Source organism: Emys orbicularis, chromosome 5 (genome assembly GCF_028017835.1).
Source record: "Emys orbicularis isolate rEmyOrb1 chromosome 5, rEmyOrb1.hap1, whole genome shotgun sequence".
NCBI classification, from domain to species: Eukaryota; Metazoa; Chordata; order Testudines; family Emydidae; genus Emys; species Emys orbicularis.
In genome coordinates, this window is record NC_088687.1 from 101,751,446 (window position 1) to 101,775,924 (window position 24,479).

The following is a 24,479-nucleotide window of genomic DNA, read 5'->3' on the forward strand; positions in this document are numbered from 1 at the left end:
TGGGGAGTGCCCAGCTGTGCAGAGGTGGCTGGCTCGGGGAGCAGGGCAGGGAGGGCTGCCAGGTAACCAACCAGCACCGTGACTCCCACAGCATGGACAGCCAGGGGCCTGGGTAGGCCAGGCGGCTCCCACCAGCTTCTGATCTGCAGGCTCCTGGAAAGAGGTGAGTTTTCAAACTGTGGGGCACATTGGGAGGCAGAAATCTGGGGGGGCATGCAAATATGATTGCTTGCCCGAGGCGCTAAAATGCTTAGTTATGACTCTGGGGCTCTTGATCTGTGCCCGAAAGGCCTGGTACGCACTGTAAATGACTCGAAACTCCAGGATGTTGATATGAAGAGAACGTTCCTGATCTGTCCACAAACCTTGAACTTTCAATGACCCCAGATAAATTCCCCAACCTCCTGTGAAGGAATTGGTAACTATGGTTCTGATTGGTGGAGGGTAGGCAAAGGGAACACCTTTGCAAACATTTATTGGATGGTCTAGTGGACTGATCAAATGACTGACAATTCAGGAGATATACCACTTTAATCAGCCCTGAGGAGGATGAAGGTACAATCTTGCATTCTGCAACATGTAATTGCATGTGGCCATATTGCCTAGCAATCTCAAGCATACATGGATTGTAGCTGAACAGTGAGAGTGGAGGGAAAAAATCACAGGAGACAAATTGGTTGGAATTGTTCATTAGGAAAAAACGCCCTCCGAGTATAGTGGGGCCCCAACAAACTTAATTTTTTGTATTGGTATTAACCATGACTGTTCAAAATCAGACCAGATGACTGAAAAGACAGAGTGAACTGGACGTAACAGCGGACTTGGTCTCAAGACTTGCCCTTCACTAACCAATTGTTCAGGTAAAGAAAGAAAAGAATTCCTCTTTTTCTGAGATATGCTACTGCTAAAGTCATGCATTTGGTAAATATGCATGAAGCCAGGGACAGGCCAAAGGGGAGCACTGACAATGTTGACCCGCTGCTACAAATCTCAGAAACTTCCTGTGGCTTGGGGAAATTGCCATATGGATCATAGGATCATAGAATATCAGGGTTGGAAGGAACCTCAGGAGGTCATCTAGTCCAACCCCCTGCTCAAAGCAGGACCAATCCCCAGACAGATTTTTGCCCCAGATCCCTAAATGGCCCCCTCAGGGATTGAACTCACAACCCTGGGTTTAGCAGGCCAATGCTCAAACCATTGAGCTATCCCTCCCCCCAAAAACCTAGGCAGGGCAAATCTCGCCATTAAAGAGACCTTTCGCAAGGGCTTGTCCGGGAAGTAAGTGTCCTGAAGATCAAGAGCAGCAAATTAGTAGGTAGAAAGGAAAGCCTGCAGAGGGCAGAGTAGGAAGAAGCCCAGTGAAATGGTAGTAAGGGTTGAGGTGGTGCAGCTCTTGGCTGCTGATTGTAGGGTCCCTGGGCTGGAACCCAGTGGGCAGGCCCAGGGTCCCCTACTAGCCACTGGGAAAGTGACATAGTTTTACTTAGTAAGACTGCCTAGAAGGGAACCTGGACCAGCTGGTCCTGTGAGACTGTGTTATCCCAGAAGGGAAAAACTGTAAAAGAGGAAGCACTCCAACTCCTAGAGAGCAAGAGGGGCTGCAGCATGAGCAAATAAAGGAAGGGGCGTCAGAATGAGCAGAACTAATCCCCAGATACAGCCACAAGGGAGCACCCCAGCAGTGAGTAGACCCCATGACATACAACTGAGGCCATAATCCTGGAAGAAGTGTCTGCCATGTTCAGTGATGACTGCAATGACATCTTGGCCACTAGATGGCCTTCCACAATGCGTGTCTTGAACTCTTCCTTGGAGGATTCTGGCAACTTATCAGTAAATCTGGACATAGCCTCCTGTGATAAATGAAGGGGGTGGGAGGGAGCTCCCTTTTATGGACACCCAGCCAGTCAGTTAGCTATAAAATTCCTCTTAGTAGCTGTTCTCTACTTGCTTTACTTGTAAAGGGTTAACAAGCACACCGGTAAAAAGAAAGGCGTGGGCACCTGACCAAAAGAGCCAATGGGAGGGCTAAACTTTTTAAAATGGGAAAAAAACTTCCCTTTATCTGTCTGTGGTGTTCTATGGGAAAGAGGGGAACAAGGAGCAGTTATGATTTGAGAAGCTTTAAGCCAGGTATGATCAAAAATCATCAGATCATACCTAGAATTGCATATTTGGAACTCTCAAATGTGTAAGTAAATTAGGAATATTTAGAAAGACGTGATTAGGTTTATTTCTTGGCTTGTGAACTCCCCTGTGCTAACCCCAGATGCTTTTGTTTTGCTTTAAGCTGAACCTCAAGAGAGCTATCTTGATGCTTAATTTTTGTAATTGTTTCTTTTAAGCCTAAGTTCCAAATGTATTTCCTTTCTTTTTGTTTTTAATAAATTTTTACCTTTTTTAAGAACAGGATTGGATTTTTGTGTCCCTAAGAGGTTTGTACGTATGTTGTTTAATTAGCTGGTGGCAACAGCTGATTTCCTTTGTTTTTTTCTCAGCTCTTCCCCGGAAGGGGGGGTGAAAGGGCTTGAGGGTATCCCACAGGAAGGAATTCCCAAGTGTTTCTTCCTGGGTTCTCAAAAGGGGTGGGGGTTTTCACTTAGGTGGTGGCATCGACCCATCCAAGGTCAGAGAGAAGCTGTGACCTTGGGAGTTTAATACCAGACTGTAGTGGCCAGTATTAATTTTTTTAATTCTTGCAGGTCCCCACCTTCTGCACTCAAACTGCCAGAGTGGGGAAATCAGCCTTGACATCTCCCAATTTATGAAGTCATATTCAGATAATACTGCCTGCTGATTCGAAATGCACATTTGTAACAATGAGGTTGAACACATTTTTCTTTCCATCAAATTTAACCAATCAGACTCTTTGGCCTGGTCTACACTAAAGAGTTAGGTCGACCCAGCTACATTGCTCAAGGGTCTGAAAAATCCATACCACTGAGCAACGTGGTTAAGTCGACCTAACCCCCAGTGTAGACAGCGCTAAGTCAATGGAAGAATTCTTCCGTTGACATAGGTACTGCCTCTAGTGGATGTGGATAACCTATGTTGATGGGAGAACCCCTTCCGTTGGCGTAGATTGTGTCTACACTGAAGCACTAAAGTGGGGCAGCTGCAGCATGCCGCTATAGCATTTCAAGGGTAGACAAGCCCAAAGTCTTTAGGCATGGATTTATATCTCCCCTGAGATAGTCTCTCATTTGCCACTATTACAATAATAGTTTGGGGCTGGATGTGAAAAGAAGCACTCAAAACCCTGCATAGGTACATAATAACAACTACAGCAAAGCATACTGACAAAAGGTAAGGAAACTGGGGTATGACACAAAGTCTTTGCGAGTTCCAAAACTGCTTCATTTATTGGGAGAGCTCCCCTTCCTGGAGCTGAGGACTGGAGAATGTCCACCAATTTGATGTACTTGAGCAAACTCAGCCTGAAGCCATTTGCCTCAGGAGATCTTCAAAGGATTTAAAATTCTCAGGCACAAAAGAGGAGAAATCCAGCACCGTGGAGTCATCAGGTGAGGAGGAAGAGGAAGAGAGCAGAGCCAATGGGGATCTCCTGTAGCAACACTTGTGCCTGTAACAATGGTTCAGGCTGAACCAGCTCAGAGGGAGCAACCTTGGTCTGTGTCTGCAGTGTAGGTGGCTCAAGAGGGGACACTACTGAGGGGATTGGCGACCTTGCCCTGGACTGAGCTAAGGATCAGGACCTTGCAGACTGAGGAACATCCAAAGGATTCCAAGGAGGACATTCAGGATAAGGATACAGCATTGGTGGCCAGTATGAACTGGACCAAGAGCCTCTGTCCTTACTGCAGGACCAGTGCGGATCCCTGTACAAATGGTAATCCCGGAGGAATCAAAGACTTTCAGGAATGGTGGAAAATAGTGCCAATAATGGTGACAATTCTGCAAGGGCACAGAAGAAGCCACTGCAGCTGAATGCTCCTGTATTAATAGAGAATCAGGAACTAGAAAAGCATAGAAAGTCCAGCACTACCTGACACATCAGTGGGGTGGAAACAGTTGGTGCCGACACCGATGTCGTTGATACCAGACTCAATGGATGCCCACTGATGGCACTGGAGTCGATGGTATGGTGTCCAACTGATCTTGATTCAGTACCAGTGAGTGGGTAGATGGCCCAGCTCTATTCAATCTGCAGAGGTTCCCAGCACCGAAGCAGGCATAATGTGTTGTTACAGGTGCAAGTGTCTAGCCACCTACATTCTCTTTTTGAGCAACTTACAGATGGAGCACTTTCTTTATTGTGCCCTTCCCCAGGCACAATAAACACGGAGTGTGGGGTCACTATTAGAGACAGCCACCCCACATGTCAGGCGGTGTTTAAAACCTGGTGAGGGCATCACACCAGGCTAAATCCTACTTAACTAACTACTACTAATTAACTAAATCCTAAGGGCACTACTATAACTAAATACATACACAAAATCATAGGAAAGCTCTGTGACAGCGATATTTGATACCACACAGAATTCTCCAACTCAAGCTGCAGGCAGTGAAAAGGAACTGAGGGAGGTCAGTGCAGAGCTGCATTTAAATAGCTATGGGAGGGGCTATGAAAGGCCAAAGGAAGCGAGTGCCACCCCAAAAGGGAGTGCTAAGCAAAGTTCTCCAGACTCAGTACACTGGGCGTGTGCACACCTGGGAGGAATGTCTGCAACCATTTGAAGAAATAAGATTTCAGTCTGCTCTTAAAAAAGTATTCAATGAACCACTGTTTCTACTATTTGAAATTAAGTGAATTCTAGAAATGTTGTGCATATCCAGAAAGTGCCTTTGCTCACAAGGATTCTAATTTACATAAGAAAACACTTAGAACTCTGATCAGAGGGAAGAAGGGAATTGGCATCTCAAAAGGGGTAATGAAGGTCTACCTTACATTTCAGGGGCAACATCCTCATCCCTACTCCAGTCACTTTACAAAGAGTAAAAGGGCTGGAGCATCCTAAAGGTGCCCTAAAAGCCCTGTATCTGGCCATGGAAGAATTCCCCTGGTACAGACACTGTGGAAAGGCTGCTTTCCAAGGACCCCTTGCAAGCCCTGGCATAGGGGATAAACCGGGGCAGAGGTGGTGAGCAGCATTTCAGGGGCAGGCCCATAACATGCAGTGCTGCAGAGTCTGCAGCCAATAGGGCAACCCAAAGAGGCTGCTATAACTTAGACACGCCCCAAAGTATGCTGACATTATGCTCCAGCCCTGGGAGCAGTCCAGGATTGGGAGAGTGCAAAGATGACTTATAGCCACTTTAGCATCCACTCCAACTGGGCTGAGAGTCCAGTGTTGTGACTCTCAGAGATCAGCACAGAATCTTGCCCCAGGATCATAAACTAAGTATAACAGTTAGATAAAGATGCTGCTATTATTACCTGTCTTATAGTATCTCCTTCCTGATTGCTAATAGTTATCATTTTGTCTTCACTACCTAGTGCCAGCAGATTTTCAGTACTCCAGCAACCACAAGTGATCCGCTTGGTGTGTTTACCTGAAAAACAGATATATATCTAATTTATACGTATAAAAAACCATACAAAATTAGAGATGGAAATGTGGCCTCTAATTCATAACCCAGCCTATGCAGGTTTGAGCCCTACAATACACACATTTTAAAAAACATTAAAAAATTAAAGGAAAGATTAATGTAATTCAAGTATGTACATTTTTAGAAAATAATTAGGGTGTGAAACAAAAAACTGACATGGTGAATATTCAAGAAGGCATGATAGCCAGTGGAAAATATTTGTTATCAGTTTGTTTCTTGTTAAAAAAAAAATCCCCGAGAGGGAAGCCTTTGTATCTTTATGGAACCTTAAGGAACGTCTCATCTTCCCACTTGATTTGCATCAAACTTCTCAAGCCATTTATGGCAGCCACCATTTTCCTGCCCAAATGGAACTCTGAAGTTTATTGACGTTTCTCCTCAAATATACCATAGGAAAGATAGTTAACAACATGAAAAATTCCACAGCCAATTTTCTGGCTTGTGGAACAAGGGAGACAATTTAACCCGTTTCCCACATGGCAGCACAGAACTTTGCCACTAGGTCATCACAGAGGTGTTTTACAAAGTATTCTATAAGAAACCATTCTAGTAAGAATAATAAATCAGAAGTAGCCATTTGAACAAGGGTACATTTTGGAGGTACAGTTATAGATTATTATATTTTTACACTGAACACAAAGGAATCTTGACACTATGAGTAAAATTTTGCTCTCAGTTAGAAACATACAAATCCTCTGAATTCAGTATAGTACATACCAAGGACAGGAATCTTGCGAGAAGTCTGTCGGTTATAAATAAGCAAGTTTCCCTTAGTTGTTCCAACAGCAAGTAAGGCTCCAACTTTGGACCAAAGCAAGAAAGACATTGGGTCTCTGAAATATTAAAAAACACAATAAAATCATCTTATATGGCATATCAGTGAGATTCTCTTTTAAACTTAAAAAACAAGCGCATTGTTAACTATAATTATTTGTTTTGTATTTGCACAATGTTGTGTAAACCTGAGCTAAATTTTTTAATTCATTTGTTTAGGGTGAGTTTGCCACTTTCAGACTTGCTTAAGCATTCACTAAATAGCGATGAACTGGGGGGGTTGGAGGAGAGGGGCGGGGGGAGAAAGCTGGTTTGTTTAAATATTTTGACGTGTACAAATGCTAAAAGTGGGCATCTGTCCATAAGCTCTAAGCATAATCAAGTTGACAATAAATTTCTAAGAAATGTTTAAAAAGATGGTGCTTTTCTGAATTTTTTTGTATTTTAACGGTGTAGTTGGGACTGATCACATGACTGTATTCACATGGTAGATCATAGTTCTTTTTGATTTACAAACTATCCAATGTAGTAAGAAAGCTTAGCAGAAGCTATTTTTGCTTTGAGTTTCAGATAGAGGAAGACTGTGTTTTGTGTGATTTTTGAAGAGTTAATACAAAAAGCTAATATTTTAATTGAATTTAGTAAAAAGATAATATTATTTCAATCTCCCTGCAGCCTAACCTGTCAGCCAAGCCTGAGTCCTGATATTTCTGTTGCATTTATATTGTTGTATGCAATTAGGTATGGCTTCCTTACTGATACAGTCTCCCTCATGTAATTGGATTTTAGAATTGATGTATGTAAATGCCCTTGAAGGAAATTTTGTCTGTTTTATTATTAGTTTAAAAAGTAATAAACATGAAGAGCATAATAAAGGGTAATAGAAGCAGAAGTACTAAAGGAATAGATATTTCTGTAACAGGGGCTGCTCATATCCCAGCTACGTAGACTGGATGGACGTAAAGTAACAGCGAGCAAAATAAGATGCATTCAGAGTCTGTGACTGTTAATCAGGATCGAGTTTCTGATAAGTCATGTGAAGAGGAAAATATTTTTTCTGTTGCTGATGAAAGACTCTGGGGGCAGGGACTTTATTATCGTATGTGCTTCAAAGAGTACCTAGCACATGGTGGGTGCTACTGCTATGTAACTAATAATAGATGGAGACTCTCTCAGGATTTAGGCACTGTTGACATTCTTTTAAAAACACAAATCATACCATAAAAAAATATCCAGCTGCAAACTCCATCATATACACCTCTACCCCGATATAACACTGTCCTCGGGAGCCAAAAAAATCTTACTGTGTTAGAGGTGAAACCGCGTTATATCGAACTTGCTTTGATCCGCTGGAGTGCGCAGCCCCCCCCCGAGCGCTGCTTTACTGCATTATATCCGAATTCATGTTATATCGGGTCGCGTTATATCAGGGTAGAGGTATATCAACAATGATCAGCTAATCTTTACAGCAACAAGATTAGATATTACCCTTCAGCAACACCTTACCCACAAAAGCTGTATTGAAAGATCTTTGCAATATACCTGAAGGTCAAGAGATTCATCCTTTTTAGAACTCGGGTGTGGGAAACGAGTTCCAAAGTTGAGGAACCCTTAGGGAAAGTGCCCAGCAGCAACCTCTGTTTTAAACTGAATGGATTCCAGATCAAGTGTTTCTATTGATCCCAATTTTGGCAGTAGCACGTCGTGGGGAAAGAGATAATCTCTCAAGTAGACTGGTTGAGGCCATTTAGGGCATTATAGACCAAAACCTACAGAAATGCTCTACCTTGAAACCTGCAGATAGCCAATTAAAACTACAAAACACCAGTGTAATGTCCTTGTGGCAACATACCTCACTCAAGAAGCAGGCTGCTGCATTCTGCATTAGTTTCAGCTTCCAAATGGGTTTAGGATGTAGCACCAAGAAGGGCATACTGTACTAGTATGATTCTTGACATGCGTTTTACATTTTACAAGAAGAGTTTTTCTTACCTCATGCCACCGTCCACCTGGCTTGTTTTGTTTGTGTTGGCATCCCACAGATAAATGGTACTAGATTTGTCAGCAATTATGGCTAAGGTGTCCCCATCTTTATCCCAGTCCATAGCAACACAGTTGCTTAAGAAACAAAGAGAAAGAAGAAAATAAACTTTACTAGGGATTTTAAAAGTTTATGAGGGCCTAAACCAGACAAAATTATACAGTCAAAATGAAGCCCCTGACCCAGCTCCTCCCCTCCTAACAAACCTGAGACAGGATGAGACATTCATGTTACATAAACCTGAATCTCCAGATAGAAGTTGCACCCCAGCTCTAATCTCACCCAAGACTATGACCCCCTTCCTACCACTTGTGCCTCCAAAGGGGGCTCCAAAGCCCTGATCCCTTGCTGGGCCCCTTCCAACATACTCTGGATCTTTAAGGGACTCCAAGCTGTCACCCAACCTTATAGTTTTTTGGAGGTCACCTGATGTGGACAGCTCCCTCCTAGTTCTCAGAAGGGTATTAAGTTTGGGACAGAAGTCCACATGGAAGCAGGAAAATGCTCTAGTTGCTGTTCCCACAATGAGCACAGGGGCAGACATACCCCACAATCTCTAGCATAGGAGAAATAGGACTAAGGAAGGGACATATATTAAGGATTATAAACAACTCTGCTTATGCACTGGGTATATTTTCCTGCTGCACTAGTGCAGAGAAGGGTTGGGCACCAAAGGCTCTTATTAGAACTGGAAGAGACAATGGATCATAATGAAAAAATCCTCAAAGACTGTGCAGAAGAAAAAGGCCTCTTGGGGTAATTCTGCAATTAAAAACCCTTGGCTGGCCTGTGCCAGCTGACTCAGGCTAAGGGGCTGTTTAATTGTGGTGTAGACATTCGTGCTCAGGCTGGAGTTTGGGCTGTAGGACCCTGGGAGGTGGGAGGGTCCCAGAGCTCAGGCTGCAGCCCAAGCCCAAATGTCTACACTGCAATAAAACAGCCCCACAGCCCGAGCCCTGAGAGCCAACGTCAGCTGGCACAGGCCTAACTGCAGTGTCTAACTGCAATGTAGACACACCCTCAGTGTCCCTTACAGTCCCAGGGAGGGCAGAGTGAGCCACTCAGTTCCAGGAGCCCAGCTGCATCCCTGAAGACAACAAAAGGATGGATTCTGGCACACAGGTGTTTGTATAAATGTTAGCAGCCCTGGCATGTGCATCAAGGTAGATTTGTGTGAACACAACAGAACCTGAACCAACCCTGATTTTAGATGGAGTCTGGGTATTATACTGACCGTTTGCACATCTCTAATCATAAGGCAAGCAACTCATAATGTATAGCAGGTATCTGGTTACTTGTTCTAGACTCCATCTGCTAGTATGGGGAAATAATTTACTGTTTGGCTGCCAGAGGGACATTTGTCAATTAAATATGTAAAAACTGCAGTGTCTAATCTTCGCAAAAACATGCAGAACACAGCTTTTGCTGTCATGAATGCTTCAACATCTTTGGTTTTTAACTGTCTGAAAATTTTTTTTACACTCTTCTACCATGGACCTTATCTCTCAACCACTGTTCTTTGGTAAAAAATGTACGGTATGCAAAAAGAGTATTTATCTTCTTTTCTCCCACTTGCCTGAATTTAGCAGGATAGTAAATGTGGCCTCCCGCAAGAAACTTCAATGGATGTCTCAATCCCCAGCCACAGCAGCATGCAGCATTCTGGTGAGCAGGAGGAATAAATGGGAAGGGAAGCCACTAGAGGCAGTGTAACCTAGGGGACACCGCATTTGACTGGGACTCAGGAGATCTGGATTCTATTCCCAGCTCTGTCATTGGCCTGTTGGGAGACCTGGAACAAGTCACCTTCTCTCTCTGTAAAATGGGGATAATGACACTGACCTCCTTTGAGATCTACAAATGAAAAGCACTGAATAAGAGCTGGGAGTTTTTATTATTATTATTAGATAAGAGTGCAGAAAAAAAAACAAGAAAGCAAAAAAGAAAAATAGTATATAAGAACAGAGCCAAACGGACAAGAGAAAATGAGAAATATAATTGAAGAGATGGCGCTTATGACATCTTCTATTCAAACAGAAGAAACTTGGGATTCTGAACTCAGTTCTCAAGAGAGGAGAGGTCCCAGACAGAGTAAGAAGGCAACAGACAGAGTGACCACAGCACTGTTTGGACTGAGCTGGAGTTCTTTCAGGTAAGTGTCCTTGCTTTTGCTTGAACCCTATGTGACAGAAGTGGAGATGCTCTGTAATCATTTCTGAATACTGTATATTGACCTGGTTATTAGGATGTTTACTTATTAATATGTTGATTTAGTTTAATAGGGCAGTTGTCAGGAAAAACAAGCTGATAGGGAAACAATGGCTCAATATAAGACACCCTTTAGTAAACACATATGGGTTGTTAAGAGACAATACCTGAACTATTAGCTTTGAAGATTCTACTTCCTGGCTCCAGCCAACTTACATAGCCAAGGCCTGGGAACCAAAAGGACTATGGAGCTTAAAAAGGACCATTCTCAAGAGTGAGGGGAGAACTGTTGGGGCGTTGTTCAGGGGAACCAGGCACACAGGAACTGCTGTGGTGTCTGAAAAAAAGTCAGGCTGCCTAAAACTACCTCAGAGGATGGTAAGCCTTTAGGTTGGACAGACATGCATTAGACTATTTGTTGTTTTAAAATCCTTTTTCCTCTAAATACGTTGCTCCCACTGCAAAAAAAAACAATACTTTTGTTTTAAGGAGGTATTCTGGTCACAGACTCCCAAAGAGAAGAACCAGAGTCAGACTTGCACAGTTGATACTCAGGGTACTGTAGCCCAGGGCCTGGTGTAAGAGTGGGAGAACTGTGGAATTCTACCCCAGAATAGGTGGAGGTCTGAAACCTGAGAGGAGAAACTCTGAGAGACCAGAAAGAGTACAAATGTATAGCTAGTCCTGTAACTGTGACACCTATACTCAATTTGGGTTGTTATTCTTGGCGGAAAAAAATGTAGTCTAGTTTAAGGGCAGCATCTAATTGCCATGGTTGAAACTGCTGTTATTTAACTGCTTCTACAGCAAACAATCAATCAGATTGTAAATTAAGTTCAAGTTTAATATTAAAAAGACACTCAGATTTAGGCTATGTCTACACTGCATTTTCATCAGTAAAACTTTTGTTGCTCAGAAGTGTGAAAAAAACCACCCCCTTGACCAACAAAAGTTTTACCGATGAAAAGTGCCCATGTGGACAATGCTTTGTCGGCGTGAGACACTCCTCGCTGATAAAGCTTCTGCCCCTCGTTGGGGGTGGGTTTATTTTGTCGGCAGGAGAGCTTTCTCCTGGCAACAAAGAGCGCCTACATTGTGTGCCTTACAGCGGCAAGGCTTTAGCAGCACAGCTATGCTGCTGTAAGCTGTGCAATGTAGACATAACCCTAGAGTTAGGCTCTTTGAGGTAGGTGTAATACTAGGTTCTTTGAAACCAGACTTCAGGAGACTGAGCTAATCATCAATAAGGCCATGATTTAGTCACGGAAGTCACGGAAGTCGCGGAAGTTTGTGGGAACCCTCAAGCTCCCGGGCAGCGGCAGGGGAACCCCTGAGCTCGGGCTGACATGGGAGCTGTGGCACCCCACAGCTCCCAGCCCCTACGGGCAGCAGGGGATCTCCAGAGCTGCAGCAGCAGGGGTACCCCTCAGGCCCTAGCTGCTGCAGGCAGCTCCTAGCCCCTGCGCAGCTGCCCCCCTTCATGCCTGTGGGAATCCGCAGATCCCCATTTTGTCCCGATATTTTTAGTAAGAGTCATGGACAGGTCACGGTTTCTGTGAATTTTTCCTTTTTTGCCTGTGACCTGTCCGTGACTTTTACTAAAAATATCCATGACAAAAATCTTAGCCTTTGGAGGTGCTAAGGCCTTCAACCTTTGTTCAAGGTAGATGCATCTACAGAGTTAAGAAATGAATGAATGTATACACAGCAATTAGACACCCGGGGCTGGCCCAGGCCAGCTGACTCGGGCTCGCGGAGCATGGGTTAAGGGGCTGTTTAATTGCAGTGTTGACGTCTGGACTCAGACTGGTGCCTGGGATCTAGGACCCTGTGAGATGGGAGGGTCCCAGAGCTCGGGCTGCAGCCTGAGCCTGGAAGTCTACACCGCAATGAAACAGTCCTACAGCTTGAACCCGAGAAACCCAAGTCAGCTGGCATGGGCCAACTATAGGTTTTTCTTTGCAGTGTTGACATCATCTGGGGCCTCTCAGGGTGACTGAGAACAAGGGAGCTTGGACTGAGTGGTAGTCAGTCACAGAGGGCAAGAAAGCTCTAAATTGAACTGTTATCACCTGGCAGACTGAGGAATTAAAAACTGAATAATAATAAAACCTTTTCCTTGAATTAACAGACCACAACAAAGTTAAATTCATTTCTAATCAGAGTTAAAACTCAGTCTAGCTATGAAGGTAAATCAGTAGCAAACTAGCCAGGGAGGGCACTAACCAATTTGTTGCAGAGTGCAAAATGTATGAATGACTATTTGCTTTGTGGCCAAGTGGTGTACATACACACCCAATACAAGCAGCTCATGGCTATCAGAGCCCGTGTACAGCATCCTGAGCACAGAGCTGCTGAACTGGAAGAGCAGTGACAGATGGAATTGTTTATAGACTCTGCATATAGGGACACTGGAGTAGGCTCACCTTAGAACTGACTTCCACAATCGTCCAATTGAGGAAGCCAGACTCATGGTGGAAGGGGCACCAAGGTGGAATGGAGGAACATACCCCCTTAGATGGGACTCCCCTTCCGACTGAAATAGTAGAGACTGACAGCTCCTCATGTACTGAGGAGGTCATTCCAGGGGACTGAATTAGTGGGGAGAGAAAAGATACCTCTACACTGCAGAAAAAAAAAAATCACACACACACCAAACAACAACAAAAATGTAGCAGAAAGTCTCAGAGCTCAGGTCAACTTGGGCTTGCACTATGGTGCTAAAAATTGCAGTGTAGATGTTCCCACTTGGCCTGGACCCTGGGCTCTGAAACCTGGGAAGGGGGAGAAGGTATCAGAGCCTGGGCTTCAGGCTGAGCGAGAATGTATACACTGCTATTTTTTTAGCCCTGTAGCACAAATCTGAGTCAGCTGACCCAGGCTCAGACTGCTGCCGCAGAAGTTATTTTGCAGCGTAGACATACCCAAAGACTGATTGTGGTGACAGAAGACTGATCATGAGAAATGTAGACAGTTGGCGACCATCAGAACAGCTTGGTGACTTCACTACCAGGTGTAAAGGTGGCAGACATCATGAGATATCTAACCAAACTGCAGGCGAGCACTGGGGAAGTGCCTGTGGTCGTGGTATGTATTGGTACCAATGATGTAGAGAGATGTAGGGGAGAGGTCCTGGAAGCTAAATTTAGAATACTAGATAGAAGGCATAGGTCCAGGGCATCAGTCGTAGCTTTTTCTGAAGTGCTTTGAGTTCCATACACAGGTCCATCTAGGCAGAGGGAACTTCAAAGTCTCAATGCATGGAGGAAAAGACGGTGCAAAGAAGAGAGAAAGTTTCCTAGGTACTCAGGAACATTTGGAGGAAAAGGAAGCTATACAGAGGGCAGGAGACCACCTTAATTAAAATGGAACCAGACTACAATGGAATAGAAAATAAATAAGATAACAATTTTGGGTTGTTGACATAACATGAGTAGATGGTGTGAGATAGAACTGAAGTGAAGAAAGTACTTTTATACAGTTTTTGAGATGAACTTTGGACTTGAAATAAGGTTTTTTGGTATTTTAAATCTTTTTAACCTGTCACTTTTGTTATACATTTAAGCAATGAACTATTTATGTGGGGTCCTAAAATTCCGGTTAAAAGTATCTCTTCCCTTCTTTTGATGAAAAGTATGGTTAAAGAATGTTTTACGTATAAGGATATATATAATTTTTTCCAGATTTTTCATGGCTATTGTATTATGAATTCAGTTTTGCCTCAGATTACTTATGCATCTTCCACAGATTACTTATATGTATGCATGTGCCATTAAAAGTATGTGGTTTTTTTGTTTAAGAACATGTTCCAAACCCTTGTTAGTTCTTACCTTGGTAAGTTAATTTCATTTCTCTTCTGACCATGACGATCAAAGATTTTTACAGTGTGATCAGCTCTAAAAACACAGAAGATGAATTCAGTCTTTTTGTATACTTGCAAATATCCTTAGAGATTTCATAAAAACTTTTTCCATTAATCTTTCATGCCACGTTGATGTGGCTCATGAGTTTTAGCTATTGATATTTCCAGGGGATAGGTACTTACTGTGACAGATATGGATATATGCAGTGTTGTTGTAGCCATGCGGGTCCCAAGATATTAGCGAGACAAGATCGGAGAGGTAATGTCTTTTATTGGACCAACTTCTGCTGGTGAGAGAGGCAAGCTTTCAAGCTTACACAGAGCTCTTTTTTAGGTCTAGGAAATATACAGCTTGCCTCTCTCACCAACAGAAGGTAGTCCAATAAAAGATATTATGGACACATGGAATAATAAAAAGTTATTGTATCGGCTTTATAAGTCTTATATGTATGTTCATGGGCTAAGGATTGTATTCTGGCTCCATGGGGGAGTTACAGGGTTTCCTACAAGAACTAAATCACTGGGAGGTAATTAATGCAAATTCCTAGGCAGGTAGCAAGTCTGGAGGAGACTCCGCCCCTGACAGAAACTGCATATACATAGCCTTGGCAGGATTCGATTGAATTTGATAGATGAAGTAAACATCGATTTCAGCTGACACACTGAAATTTGACCAAAAAACCCCAAACAAAAACAAACAAACAAACAAACAAATAAACAAAAAACACCCTGTGCACCTTGTCTCTGCAGGTATCACATGTCACCAGTCCTCAGGCAGGGCAGGCAACCCCACTGTCATAGCTTTCTTACTCAACAGCTGGGAGTGCGGGAGCCATTCCTAGGCAGAAGCCATTCAGCAGCAGGGTAGCCTCCCCTGTGGCCAGGGGCTTGTCTCCCAGTTTTAGGCAAAGGGTCTCTACTCTGCATGCCCTGCCAGAACTGCAGCCTTCCCCACATCTTGTGTCTACAGGGATCCAATGTCACTGGCCCTGCAGTAGCACAGGAAGCCCCAGGCAGCCCTTCTGTCATAGGAGTGAGGCCATGACATTGTGGTGGCAGAAGGCTCACTATGCTACCACAGGGCTTGTGACACTTGATTCCTGCTGGTGCAAGCTGTGGAGAAGGCTGCGGTCCTGGATGGGCAGAGCAGAGACCCCGAGCTAGTACTGCAAGGATGATGTACTGGGGGGAGCTCTGTCCCTGGGCAGGAGCCATTCGGCAGTGGGGTGGCCTCAGGCTAGGGGCTTGTCCTGTTCCTCATAGCTCTGCAGAGGAGTCTCTGCTCTGCTCTGCCAGGACCGCAACCTTCCCCGCACCTTGCACCTGCAGGAATCAAATGTCACAGGCCCTGCAGGGAATCCTCTGGGGCCATGACAGAGGAGCTGCACTCACTCACCCACCCACCTGAAACATAGGAGCTGTCCCTGGGATGGAATTGTTCAGCAGCAGGGTGGCCTCCCTCTGTGTCCAGGGGCTCATCCTTCTCCTTGGAGTCCTTGCTCCACCGGCTGAGGATGACAGCCTCTCTGGCATCTTTTACATAGGTGTCTTGGATCCCTCAGCTGTGCAGGGTGCCCCTGCAGCCATGTTGCCAGTCCTGGGAACCCCTTGGAGCCCCACTATTAGTGCTACCCTAATGCTAACCCTACCCTAATGCTAACCCTACCCTCCCCCTTAATTTCCAAGGATTGTAAAAATTAAAATTGTTAAAAATCAAACAAAAATCTTAAAACTAAAAATACATATTAGTTGCCTAAATTACAAAAAAAAATTGAATTCCGCCAAATCTACTTATACTAGTTTGACCTACTTCAAAAACCTTGACAAACAAAGAAATTAAAACTATAAAAGTGCTGTTGGTCAATGGTTAACCCTATCATTGCCTGGTTGGTCACTAATTAACCGTGTCATTGCCCTTGAAAGAATAGGGCCATAGGTGCTGAACTGAAGTCAGATCTACTGTGGTAATCACAGTGAATTACAGAAAGAATTGCAGCCTAACTCCCTGGTCTAGAGGTGGAGAGTTGCAGGACTCTATGGTGACAGCTGAGAAGCCTGAGACCTAAGTGGGGTGCCCTCAAGAAGGCCAAAAAGGGGTCAGAGATGCAAGTTACCTCAGGAACTGTGACATATACTGTGACAGTGAATATACAACATTAACAAAATGGTGAAAATAACTCAATTACCTCTACATACATATTAATAATATTTAAATTCTTATCTTACCCTGTCACAGCAAGGAAGTTTCCTAAAGTTTTCTGCCAGATGAACTGCACAGGGGAACCAAGCAAAGCCTTTTCTAATAGAGTAAATACTCGCTGAGGGAAGAAAGAGGGGAATTACTAACTTAAAAATGGTAAGCATTGGAGAATAATAAACCTGCCTAGTACGTATTAGTAAATATAACTAACATTCAGTACAAATAAAGTAAAAGATAGGCTATAGGATAGACAATGTATAAAAGGGACAGAATTCTGTGGCAGGCCTTTTGTTATACATGGGAAAGTGAATTTTCATTACAGACACTTCAGATCTGGTGTTGAAAAAGTTCAACCTTGAAAACCTAAGACGAAAATAGTACAAATATACTTTAATTTGTATTAGCAATTTTTTTAAATTTTAAGTTAGAGAATTCAGATTTTTGCAAAGATAGCACTTTTGATTGTTGCTACTTAGCTAAGGGCTGGTCCACACTAATCCCCCAGTTCGAATTAAGATACGCAACTTCAGCTACGTGAATAACGTAGCTGAAGTCGAAGTACCTTAGTTCGAACTACAAAGTACTTACCGCGGGTCCACACGCGGCAGGCAGGCTTCCCCGTCGACTCTGCGTACTCCTCTCGCGGAGCAGGAGTACCGGCGTCGACGGCGAGCACTTCCGGGATCGATTTATCGCGTCTAGACAAGACGCGATAAATCGATCCCAGAAGATCGATTGCTTACCGCCGAACCCGGAGGTAAGTATAGACGTACCCTAAGAAAAGTAAAAGTACAAAACTAAACCAAGTAACTGAACTGTAAAATAAAATTAGCTTTTCTTTTCACACCTTGCATGTGTTAAAATCTGAAGATTATTTATAAACCCACACAACTTTATTCTTTAGCGATATTGATAGTGTTGCCAACTCTTGTGATTCTACCACAAGTCTCACAATATTTGGTAATTTTCTTAAATTCATAGTTGCTAGACTTAAAAGACTGCATAAGAAGCTCAGCTTTCATTTAAAAAAAAAGTACGTTTCTAGTACAGTGGATAAAAATCTAAGATTTTCTCAAAAAAAAAATAAAAATCAATAAATGGCCTTTTCTTATTTAAATTGGATGTTTTATTTAAACTGGATTTTTAATTTTGTTTAAATTAGAAAAATTAGTTTTTCTTTTTATACATAAAACCTGTTTATAATGAAATCTTAATTTAATAAAAAATATATTAAAGGCTAAAATAATTGTAATCTCTTAAAACATTTAAATAAAAATAACTATACTGAATCAATGAAGTTGTGAAAAACTCTGAGTTAAAGGCTTCTTTATATAGAAAAGCAGTGGCTTTTTAATGTGTCTCCTGCAGCTCTTTGCAGCACGATATTAAAACACTGTGTGATTTAATTATTAACCAATCTAAGTTATTAAACAATCAGGATGTTTTTACCATGTTAGTAACCAAGTGAAGTTGATAAAATACTTGGTCAATCATTTTGCTTTGAGAATAATATATATTAAACGAAAGAATGAATTCACAGTACTGTGGCTCTTTTGGGTAATGTTGATTACTAATTTGGCTCCTGAATCACTGAGGTCTCAGTATCACTGATATAAAGACAGAATTTGGGGAAAACATCTAACTTTTGATGTCAAGTTTTATAAATATGGCACAATAGGTCAGCCTAAGTAATACAGGAGACTCTCTCATTTTCAAGAGACAGGTGACTAGGAACATACACTCCAGTCACTTTCACTTAGGCATATTTGAAAATTTTCCCAGGCTGACCTGAAACAATCAGTTTAAATCACTGAGTACAGTTAATCCCGCTATTTAATAAATCACTTGTAAATATGAAACATGTGTTGATGAAAAGTTTATGTATCCAAAACATTTAATTTAAATGTGGTTTTGTTTAATGAAAGTAAATTTATACGCTGTTTTGTATGTTTAAGTTCGTTACCATCCTAATGCAGCTTGACAAAAATCATGAGCAAAAAGTTAATTATCTAGTAAATAAACAATATATCTTTAATCATTTTCTAAAATACTAAAAAATGTACAATTAAGAATCTGAAAGTACAATTTATAGTATAGTTATAGTGTACCCTCCCAGGTAGCAAACAGATGTACCAAATTTACTGTAAAGGCTCTATTTAGTTGTAAATCGACATGTTTTAATGGTTATATCAATCAACGAAAATGTACCTTTCTTTAGAAAATAATTGAAGTACAAATGGAAAAGTTATTTAAAATCGATGATTTAAATTGAGGCTTTCCGCTTAAATCACCTTGATTTACATAAATCCACCCTGGTTTGTAGCCCTCGTGTTTGGAAGAGAAAAAAAAAAAAAAAAAGCTATGAAACTTGAAACTATGAAGCAAGTGCACCCTACAGGCTTAGAAATCAAAAGGCAAAGGAAAACAACCCAAAATTTATCATTTTAGAAGATCTCAGTTTTAAACACTTGAGGCTGGCAACACTATGTGTGGCCTGTGGAAGTTTCCCATTTGAAGTTCATTCTTTCAAAAAAAATGGACAGGTTTGACTTCCTTTGTGACCTTGGGCAAGTCACTTAGGCCCTGTCTACACTGGCAAGTTTCTGAGCAGTAAAGCAGCTTTCTGCGTTGAAACTCCCGAGGTGTACACACTGCGAAGCCACTTAATGCACAGAAACTGCGCAGTTGTAGCGCTCTAAAAAAAACAAAACACCCCAACAAGAGGTGTAGAGCTTTCTGCGCCAGGGCTATGGTGCTGCAGTGCAAGTGTAGACACCGTGGCGATTACAGCGCTGCGATTGGCCTCCGGGAGGTGTCCTACAATGCCTGTTCTCACCTTTTCTAGTCACTGGTTTGAACTCTACTGCCTTGCCCTCAGGTGACCAACCGTCATCCCCCTCCCGTACATTCCTTTGCAAATTTGAAAGTCCCCTTCCTGTTTGCTCGGTGATGCGTGCAGTGGCCTCAGAGCATCTTTCCAGGTGGCCATACCTGCTCCACGCACCAGGCGATCCCCTGCTTGGAGCAATGCTGAGCTGCTGGACTTCATCAGCATTTGGGGAGAGGAGGCTATGCAGTTCCAGCTGTGCTCCAGCTGTAGGAATTATGATACCTACGGACAGATTTAACGATGCATGATAGAAAGGGGCCATGACCGGGACACATTCCAGTGTAGGGTAAAAGTGAAGGAACTGCGGAACGCCTACAACAAGGAACGGGAGGCAAACTGCCGCTCCAGTGCTGCGCCCACAAGCTGCCGGTTCTACGAAGAGCTGGACACGATACTCAGTGGCGACCCCACCTCCACTGCGAAGGCCCCTATGGATACTTCGTTGGCTCGCGTGCCAGTCAAGAGTGGACTGAGCCAGGAGAAGGAAAACTTGGACGAAGAAGAGGATAGGGACCCAGAGGTAGAGGATGACTTGGAGGCCAGAGATGCATGCAGTCAGGAGCTCTTTTCTACCTCAGAGGAGCCTAGCCAGTCACAGCAGTCGGATCTTGGTGAAGCGCATACAGGAGAAGAGGCCCCTGGTAAGTGGATCTGATTTTGGGAATTGCTGAAGCAGAGAGAATGCAGGGTTGGAGAAAGCAGGATTGTTCCATATCACATGCCTAGTCTGAGTGGCGGAACAGGCTGTTGATAGACTCCCTCACTTCATGGGAATCTCCCTCAGAGATCTCCAGGAAACTCTTGTGGAGATACTGGGCAATCCACTTTTGCAGGTTCCTCGGCAGAGTTGCTTTGTTTCTTGCCCCATTAACGGTAACTTTTCCGCGCCACTTTACCATCGGGGGGGGGGGGGGAGAGGGGCAGGGAGGGACCATTGCTGCACACAGGCAAGCTGCATAGGGGCCAGGGCAGAAGCCGCAGGCTTGGAGAAGATCCTCTTTTGATTCCCTGCTCACCCTCAGCAGCAAGATATCTTCCTGTGGAAAGTGTGAGGACAGGAATGATTACTAGGCCCCCCCTACAGTGCTGGCTCTACCCAAGAGCCACATGCCCAGTGTACAGCAGGGTCCGGGAAGAGTGATTTACCCTGTCCCTGCAGCTACTCACCATTTTGGGAATCTTGTAGTTCATGTGTGCTTGCCTGGGGTCAGCCAGTTAGCGACAGGTGTGAGAGTACTGGCTGTGTTTTAAAGCACGGAATCAGTGCTGTCTGTGTTGCAAACAATACAGCTTCTGTAAAATGTTGCATTTAAACTTCACAGAGATGATCTTGGGAACCCAGCCTACCTCTTTGTTATCAGCGGCAGAAAGGTTGCACAGAATTAGAAAGCAGCCCTGAAGAACTGAAGGAGGACTTTCTCCAAGAGGTTATGATGCACTCCGCCGCCGAGAAACAGGAATTGAAGGAGTGGTGGGACACCGAGAAGAGGGACCAAAAGGAGAATGCGGCACACCAGAAAGAAGCCACGGAGTAGCTCTTAAATGTTATAGAGTGCCAAGTGGACACGCTCCAGGTGATACTAGCTCCTCAAACTGAGCAGCTCGGCGCCCGCCCTCCCCTGCAGACGCTGTCGCAAAACTCTTTCCCATGCTCCCCCCTCCCCCACCACCACACTCTTATCAACCTCCTGGCTCCACGCTCTGCAGCATTCCACTCCTCCCTCCTCACAGTCCAGCACTGTGGACTCCCCCTACCCACTGCACTCAACACCCATCCCTCTGCAGTTTGGCCCTGCTGAAATACAGCACCAGCTGCACTGTACTCCAAAGGAGAAGGCTGGGTATGATCCCTTACTTACACAAAGCTGTAGCCGTCCTGGGACCCCTCCTCCTCTTGAGACCTTCTCTTCCCCCATCCCCCTCCCTGCTGATGAATTTTTTCGTTTCACTCTCTCCTCTGGTTGTTGTCTTTTAATAAAAGAATTGTGTTTGTTTGAGAGCAATTTTTATTCTATTAAGTCAGGGGTGGCCAAACTGTGGCTCCGGAGCCACATTCGGCTCTTCAGAAGATAATATGCAGCTCCTGCTAGGAGCTGACTCTGGGGGAAAATGGTGGGTGCTCAGCACCCACCGGCAGCCCTATCAGCCCCTCCCCTCCCTCCCCTAGCGCCTCCCGCCCACCAGCGGCTCCCCCAATCAGCGCCTCCTCCTCTCTCCCCGGTGCCTCCCGCCCGCCGCGATCAGCTGTTTTGTGGCGTTGAGGAGGCTCGGGGGGGTCGGGGGGGGAAGGGAGGTGGGAGGAGAGAGAGTGCACAGCCTCACCCCTCCCTCTGCACTTTAAAACTGAAAACTTTGACAAAACAAACAGATGTAGAAGCCCAGTTTTTCCACCAGATTTGCCAACCGATCGCCGACTGTAACGTTAGCCTCCTATTATGTGGCCTGGCACATAGCGCGTGCAAAAAAGCCCTACTCTGAAGGAAGCTTATAAAAACGTGCCTCTCTGATGTGATTTCAATCCTATCACCAGAGAACGAGAATCCACAAAAGAAAATTTCTGGCCTGCAGCTTTCATACCACACAAAAGAATGCAGAATCTCCGACCTGAACAGTGACATCAAATCGCAACTGTACTCGCAACTTCAACAGTGTGAGTATTTGAGCATCGCTTTGGACGAGTCGTGCATTGTGCAGGATAATCCTCAATTATCGGTATTTTTGTCCACACTGTGTCTGATGACTGAGTTGTAAGGGAAGAACTCGATATCATGTCACTAAAGGACAGAACGCGTGGACGAGATCTAAAGGAAGTGTTGATGTTGGTAGTTGTGAAAAGCCACTTCCCTTTACAGAAGCTCACTGCCATTGCATGTGGGGATCTGTGAATGGATTAGCAGGGCTTTGTAAATCTGATGAGAGCTTTCCCGAATTTTGGACATTTCACTGTACTATTCATCGGGAGCAACTGGTATCTAAAAATCTCAAATTTGATTACGTCATGAAACCTGTCTTGCACATTGTGAAATTCATTCTCTCAAATGTACTCAATCACAGACAATTTCAAAATGTAATTGAAGAACTGGATGAAGACGACTTCCCTGCTGATTTGCCATTTCACTGCACAGTTCGATGGCTCTCGAGAAGTAACGTTATTTCCCGTTTTTTCGAGCTCCTGGAACCAGTAAAATTGTTTATGGAGGAGAAGCACAGAATACACCTGAGCTTAAAGATCCTGGATGGGTTCTAGACTTGGCATTTCTTGCAGACATGTTGTTGCATTTGGATAAACTAAACGTGGACTTACAAGGAAAATTCCAGTTGCTGTCTGATCTAGTGCAAGGGGTATTTGTGTTCATGAACAAACAGCGGTTGTTTCCCAGATAAATACTTGAGGGAGAGCTGACACACTTTCCCTCAATGTCACAACTTTGAGCCAGATCAAAAGAAGATGCAGCAGAACCCCTAAAACAGAGCACAACTAGGTATGCAAGCGTGATTAAAGATCTTAAGCACAGTTTTGAGGAAAGATTCCAAGATTTGCAGCAGAAAAGACCTCGGATCAGATTTCGGATTGATCCTTTTAGTGCTGAAGCTGACTGTCTGAAGCTGCCTTTAGTTACTGACGAAGCAACATCCCAGATGGAAATAATAGAACTTTTGGAAGATGACAGATTGAAATCTGTTCAGAAGACAGAAAGGACCCTTACATTCTGGAAATCTGTACCAAAGGATAAATACCCCAACATCAGAGGTGCAGCCCTAAAATGAATCTCGATGTTTGCCGGAGTCTGTTTTCTCAACACTCAAATATGTGAAATCCAAGCACTGATCCATTTTGACAGAGAGCCACTTAAGAGAACTGCTGTGTGTGAGCACAGCAGAACACAAACCAAACTTCAAAGGAATTGTTGAAAGCAAAGATTGCCTGAAGTCTCACTCAGTAAAAGATTAAGTTGTTATTGTTATAATAAATAAATATATATATATATATATACATACACACACACACACATGATCAACTTATATAATGATTATGTGTGTGTGTGTGTGTGTGTGTGTATAATCACACACACACACATATACGTATATAATCAGTACATATTACTGTGGCTCTTTGGCAATCTACATTGGTAAATTCTGGCTCCTTCTCAGGCTCAGGTTGGCCACCCCTGTATTAAGTGAAAGCAAAAAGAGCACTGCAAAGCAACATACAATTATGTTAAGGCCCCTTCTTGCATCATGTACACCAATCACCTCCTAGCATTACAAGTACTGCAATCCCGAGCATAGCAACAAATATTAGTGGCTTTCAACTTCAAATTGCTGCCTCAAGGCATCCCTGATCCTTATGGTCCTGCACTGTGCCCTCTAATAGCCCTGGTCTCTGGCCGCTCAAACTCAACTTCCAGGCGCTGAGCCTCTGTGGTCCAGCACTGGGTGAAGCTTTCACCCTTCACAAATATTATGGAGCGTACAGCACACGGCTATAAGCATAGAAATATTGTCATCGGCCATGTCCAGCTTCCCATACAGGCATCGCCAGCGAGCTTTTAAACGGCCAAATGCACACTCATCAGTCATTCTGCACTTGCTCAGCCTGTTGTTGAACCACTCCTTGCTGCTGTCAAGTTGCCCCATGTATGGCTTCATAAGCTACTGCATTAAGGGGTAGGCAGGGTCTCCAAGGATCACAATAGGCATTTCGACTTCCCCTACGGCGATCTTCTGGTCCGTGAAGAAAGTCCCTGCTTGCAGCTTCTTGAACAGGCCAGTGTTGCAAAAGATGCGTGTGTCATGGACTTTCCGGACCAGCCTGCGTTAATGTCTGTGAAATGCCCATAGTGATCCACAAGCGCCTGGAGAACCATTGAGAAATACCCCTTCCGATTAATGTACTCTGTGGCTAGGTGGTTGGGTGCCAGAATTGGAA

At 43.8% G+C, this 24,479-nt stretch overlaps 1 protein-coding gene across 1 annotated transcript in view; it reads right to left on the bottom strand.

Annotated features, from left to right (window-relative positions):
• WDR19 (WD repeat domain 19) overlaps positions 1–5,458 on the bottom strand; it is an 85,612-nt gene extending 80,154 nt beyond the window's left edge. The window contains exon 1 of the mRNA XM_065404994.1: positions 5,402–5,458. Within this exon, the coding sequence (XP_065261066.1) occupies positions 5,402–5,443 (42 nt within the window). The 5' untranslated portion in view covers positions 5,444–5,458. The remainder of the gene's footprint in view (positions 1–5,401) is intronic.
• Positions 5,459–24,479: the final 19,021 nt, after the last annotated feature.